General features: G+C 51.9%; 2 protein-coding genes across 2 annotated transcripts; both read left to right on the top strand.

Moving 5' to 3' along the window:
- Positions 1-148: 148 nt before the first annotated feature.
- On the top strand, positions 149-867 carry A1O3_00490 (uncharacterized protein; the record flags this gene model as incomplete). Its single annotated transcript, XM_007730640.1, has 2 exons — positions 149-608; positions 656-867. Coding segments are annotated over 2 exons (672 nt in total), but the record flags the coding sequence as incomplete, so codon positions are not given.
- Positions 868-2,671: 1,804 nt separating this feature from the next.
- Positions 2,672-5,171, top strand: A1O3_00489 (uncharacterized protein; the record flags this gene model as incomplete). Its single annotated transcript, XM_007730639.1, has 6 exons — positions 2,672-2,832; positions 2,884-3,120; positions 3,173-3,759; positions 3,825-4,451; positions 4,512-4,984; positions 5,079-5,171. The coding sequence occupies 6 exons, from the start codon at positions 2,672-2,674 to the stop codon at positions 5,169-5,171; spliced, it is 2,178 nt and encodes a 725-aa protein (XP_007728829.1).
- Between the last annotated feature and the right edge of the window lie 295 nt (positions 5,172-5,466).

Below are 5,466 nucleotides of genomic sequence, written 5' to 3'. Positions count from 1 at the left end.
CCCTACCGATGTCCCTACCGATGTCCCTACCGATGTCCCTACCGATGTCCCTACCGATGTCCCTACCGATGTCCCTACCGATGTCCCTACCGATGCTGTTGAAAAATTAGAGCATACCAAGGATACAAATGGAGTGCTGTCCGCAAAACAACCCAGACGCCAGGTCGAACTACGAGTCTCTTCAAAACACCTATCACTCGCATCCGAGGTGTTCAGAAATTCCAGAGAGAGTCGTTCAAACGGCGACGAATCAATAATGACTATCTCTTTCCCATGTGATGATCTTGATGCAATGCGAATTCTACTCAATATAATCCATGGGCTGACAAGGAGAGTCCCACGGCAAGTGGAGGTAAAGTTGTTTGCGCAGGTCGTCATTCTGATAGACAAATACGAGTTTCATGAGGTGGCTGAAGTCTTCACGGACATGTGGTTCGATTCCCTTCGAGCAAGCATTTTGCAAGATCATCCTCAAGATATGGCTTGCTTGATCTCTATCTGCTGGGTGCTCAAGAAGTCTTCTGAGTACCGCTCCTTGACTAAGAAAGCCATAATAGAGATTACCGGACTCGAAAACGTGGGTGTGCGGATTCCCCAATGGATTGATGGTAAGATAATCCACAGATTGATCTGATCGTATTCCTAAGTTGAATAGGAGAGATCCAATCTCGTCGGCAAGCTATATTGGGGAAACTTCTTATGACGTTCTCGAAACTCCTTGATCGTTACCACGGTTCGCAGCGATTGTGCCATCAACAGACAAACTGTGATCCTCTCGCCCTCGGCAAGCTTATCAGATGCTTGCAGTTTCTTGAGATCTACCCAATTCCAGAACCTTCTGCGATAAAGTCATCACTTCAATATCTTTTCTTCACGATAGACTCAACAGACTTCTCACCGTTCTGCGCGGAGATCGCCAAGAAAAGCCGAAGCAAGTCAGGTTATTCGGACACGGATGAGGTCTGCATTCGCATGGAGACAGAATTGAGGGACTCACTCTCACGAATTCAGTCAGGGATTGGAGGAATGGAACTACCTGGAGTGTAGAAGGACTATATGGGATTATAAGGTGACGGCCAATCATGGTTTTCAGGATTCAGCCATACAAGCTACGCAGCTACCTTGGATCATCGCACTTCTTAGTACTGCTACAGATGAACGGGTACAGTTCTGGATATTCACCTCTCCCATACATGTTATCAGATCTGTATTTGAGATTGCTATCCGTATACCGGGTGATTAAGGATGAGCGAAAGCAAAACATTTGGAGCTCGCTTCGTACGAGACAAATAACAGAAAACATCACCTTAACAGGAATGGAATTTAATCAGGCTTATTTGCGTAGCTCTGATGTGTGCATGTACTAAATATAGTGCGCATCATATAAAAGAAAACCGACTAGGAACAGACTTGATAGGCACTCGCTCGGTCGAGCCCTTGCTATGACAGTGGGTGCGTGTCTTGCGAGCCTCCCAACAGTAACGTCATTCCATATTTCGCTCGTAGATAGAATTATAGTTCTCCTACAACATTTCACGATCACTATCATCATCACCACAATCACCAAGATAATCATATCGATCAGGTTCAAGAAATCTAGAGTTTCTCCGGTGGTCATGATCTGCAAGCGGTGAGAAGGATGTTTCCCACTCTAGTGGAGGAAACTTACCATCTTTCACCTGTGATGGATTTCTCCTGTCAACAATGGCGGTTGGGGGAATGTGATGCAGACACAAATATGCACCCTGAACATGCTGTTGGGCTTTTGCGGGAATGGTCAAACTCAGCATATTCACTAGGCTGCTCAATTTGAACAAGGAAGTCGTTTCTACCAGAGCGATACTGTCGATTGTGTACAACGCCCAGTCATCTCGAGAACAGCTCATCCCTGTCCAGGGCGTCTTGAGGTCGCAGCTCTGAGCCCTTGTTCACCTCATCTTATAGATATTCTGGCACACCGTCTATCGACGCAATCGCAAGTGAGAAGGAGTCGCACGGGTTCAGTGCCAGCAGAAATTTTGAGTCAACAGCTCGATGAACAGCAGCCGGAATTTCTGCCATGAGATAACGTGAACATCCGGAAAGATTCGCATGTCCAACCGAAGTTTCAGTGAAAGTGTACTCCGTATACTCCTCACGAGTCTTCGAGCTCGATCTGAGCTGGATTTCTGGGTATGCGATGGCTGGGACGCAGCGAGGATATCCGGCTGGTGATTAGATCGTCTAGGTGGGGGCCGGAAGTTATACTGACACCTACAAGGCCCGATCCCTCCCCGCGATCCGTCGCTTCAGGAGGCACTGACTTTCGTACTCCTGCCAGCACCGGCGCAGGCTGCGAAAGCAGTAAATTAGCCCTCGTATGCAGAACGCCACCACGGATTGGACCAATTTAAGCGCCTGAAATGTCAGACCGGCGAATGAACAGCGATGAATCTAATTGCCAATGGAGCGCTCTCGGTCTCTTTAACTTCAGCCTATCTGTGACGGCAGCAGCACCGCCTGCGCAGGGGTGATGACTTCAGCCTGACCGCCCTGCGCAACCATTATCATAGATCTTCTGGCAACTTGAACACCATTTCGATCCCAGCCATCATTGCTCTGGCGATGCTGAAAACCGTTGCCCAGAAGTCATCATAATCGAAACTGTCTTTTGAGTATCGCTGGATCGGCCATGGCGACCAAGAGAGTACGCCTGCTCGCCCTGGATGGCGGCGGGGTGCGCGGCCTCTCGTCATTGATGATCCTCGAACAGCTGATGCAGACCATCGACCCGGAACACCCTCCCAAACCCTGCGAGTATTTCGACATGATTGGGGGCACCAGTACTGGCGGGTTAGTATGCAGACAATATAAGCGTGATATAGTCAGTCACTGACCGATCAGGCTGATCGCGATCATGCTGGGTCGCCTAGAGATGACGATCGACGAATGCATCGACGCCTACCTCCTCCTCTCCGACAAGATCTTCCAGAAGAAGGCGCATCGAGTGACGATTCAGGGCAAGATCCAAGGACGGTTCGATGCGAAGAAGCTCGAAGAGGTGATTAAAGAGGTGGTGACAAAGAAGAAGCTACCCGCAGATACCTTGTTAAAGAGCGCTGGAGAAGCGACATGCAAAGTGTGGGTCGAAAGGGAGATCAATGGAAGGAGTGCGCTGCTGACGATGGTGCAGCTTTGTGTGTGCGACGAGCAAAGAGACGGGCGAGACGGTATGCTTGACGAGCTACCAGACCCCGCACGGCAACAATGACCTCCTGAACACGGCCACGATCTGGGAGGCGTGTCGAGCAACGTCGGCGGCGTCGTCCTTTTTCGATCCTATCGCCATCGGACGCTACGACGAAGAGTTCGTGGACGGCGGGACCGGGGCGAACAATCCGGTGTGGGAAGTGTGGAATCAGGCGCAGGCGATATACGGACCTAACCCGCTAGAAGATCACCTGGACTGTTTAGTCTCGATTGGCACGGGTGTGCCGTCTCTGACACCCTTCCGCGACGATGTCCTGCACATCCACGAGACGCTGATTGCGCTGGCCACGGAGACGGAGCAGACGGCGGAGCGATTTCGGCGCAGTAAAGCGCACCTAGACGATTCCGGTCACTACTACCGATTCAATGTGGCACGAGGGCTCGAGGAGGTTGGATTAGAAGAGTCGAAGAAGAAGAAAGAGATCGCGGCGGCCACGCGACGGTATGTGGCGTCGCAGGAGGTGTTGAAGCAAATGCAAGCGTGTGCGGATCGAGTGTCCAGGAAGCAATGTTAGGCCTGTCCTGCTTTATAATCTCAATTTCTTAGTGTTATAGCTGATACGTTGTGTGTATAGTCTCATCGAAGTACCATATTCCCTTCAGTCTTCGGGGTGTGCCGATGCTCGACAAGTTTGCCGACCGTCCCGCAGAGCTGGCCGAGCTGAGTCAATCCCTCCTACCACAGCGTGGCCTTCGTCGTCGTCGCATTTTCGTGCTGAGCGGGATGGGGGGAATAGGCAAGACACAATTGGCGGCGCAGTTTGCACGGCGACACCACGAGCGATACAGCGCGGTGTTCTGGCTCGACGGCAGCTCGGAAGACAGCCTGAAGCAAAGCATCGCTTTGGCGGCCACGCGCGTCCCGGCCGGACAGATTCCAGAGGCAACAAGAACGGCTGCAACAAGTAAAGGTATAGATCTAGAGGTTGTCGTCGAGTGCGTTCTCAACTGGTTGAGTCTCCCGGATAACGACAGCTGGCTGGTGGTGCTGGACAACGTGGACCGCGAGTACCGCCCAAAATCTCCTCAACCAGGCTCGTATGACGTCGGGCGCTACTTTCCCGAAGCGGATCACGGCTCCATCTTGGTGACGACTCGACTGGGCGAGCTAGAACAACTAGGTACGGCGGGCAAGAAGCTGCAGAAGGTGGATAACGGTCTGGCCGAGGCGATCTTCCGACAGTGGTATACGGGCGAGTTCGGTATGACCATCATTCCTCCTCACCAGCCCTTCCATCAATCCTTCTAATGGAGAAATACAGATGTGGACCATGGAAGCCGACTGTTGAAGCTGCTAGACGGCCTCCCCTTGGCTCTGACTCAGGCAGCGGCGTACATGCAGCAGACGGGGATCAGTTTCGCACAGTACATCAACCTCTACAACACCCAGTGGAAAGATCTGATGGAATCTCACGAGGGGGATGGTATCCCGCTGCGTGTATATCATCGCAGTATCTGGACGACGTGGACGATCTCGTATGAGGTAATACGCGCGAAGAACGAAGCCGCCGCCGATCTCCTTCTACTGTGGGCGTTCCTTAATAATCGCGACTTGTGGTACGGGCTCTTCAAAGGGGTGGAAGAGAGGTCAATTCTGGCTGGTCAGGATCACCATACCTCGCTTCGCGAGATCTGTTGCAGTGAGGTGGCCTTTAATCGGGCGATCGGCCTTCTTATCAATTACTGCTTGGTGGAGAGTATGGAAAGTCTGGCCGGGTACACTGTTCATCCGGTGGTGCATCAGTGGGCTCGGCACGTGCAGGCTAACGAACAACGGCTGGACTTTGCACGTATTGCGGTGACGATGGTCGGATTGGCTGTTCCTTCAGTTTCAGAACGAGACTTTTGGATTGTGCAAACTCGATTGTTGGGACATGCCGAGTGTTGCTTTCGATGGGTCACTAACGATTGGTACCAGTTAGGGAAATGGGAAGACGATGGCAACCAGGAGAGAACCATATATGGCGAGACGGTCAATGATGTTCATAATGCTTTCCTAGGGCTTGGCAACCTCTACGCTGATCAAGGGAAGCTGGCGGAGGCAGAGACGATGTACCAGCGGGCACTACAAGGCTACGAGAAGGCGTTCGGCAAGGAACACACCTCGACGCTCACCACGGTCAACAATCTGGGCAACCTCTACGCTGATCAAGGGAAGCTGGCGGAGGCAGAGACGATGTACCAGCAGGCACTACAAGGCTACGAGAAGGCGTTCGG

Source organism: Capronia epimyces, assembly GCF_000585565.1.
Source record: "Capronia epimyces CBS 606.96 chromosome Unknown aczIQ-supercont1.1, whole genome shotgun sequence".
NCBI classification, from domain to species: domain Eukaryota; kingdom Fungi; phylum Ascomycota; class Eurotiomycetes; order Chaetothyriales; family Herpotrichiellaceae; genus Capronia; species Capronia epimyces.
Note: the sequence above shows the minus strand (reverse complement) of the source record. Positions and strands in the feature narration are given on the sequence as shown.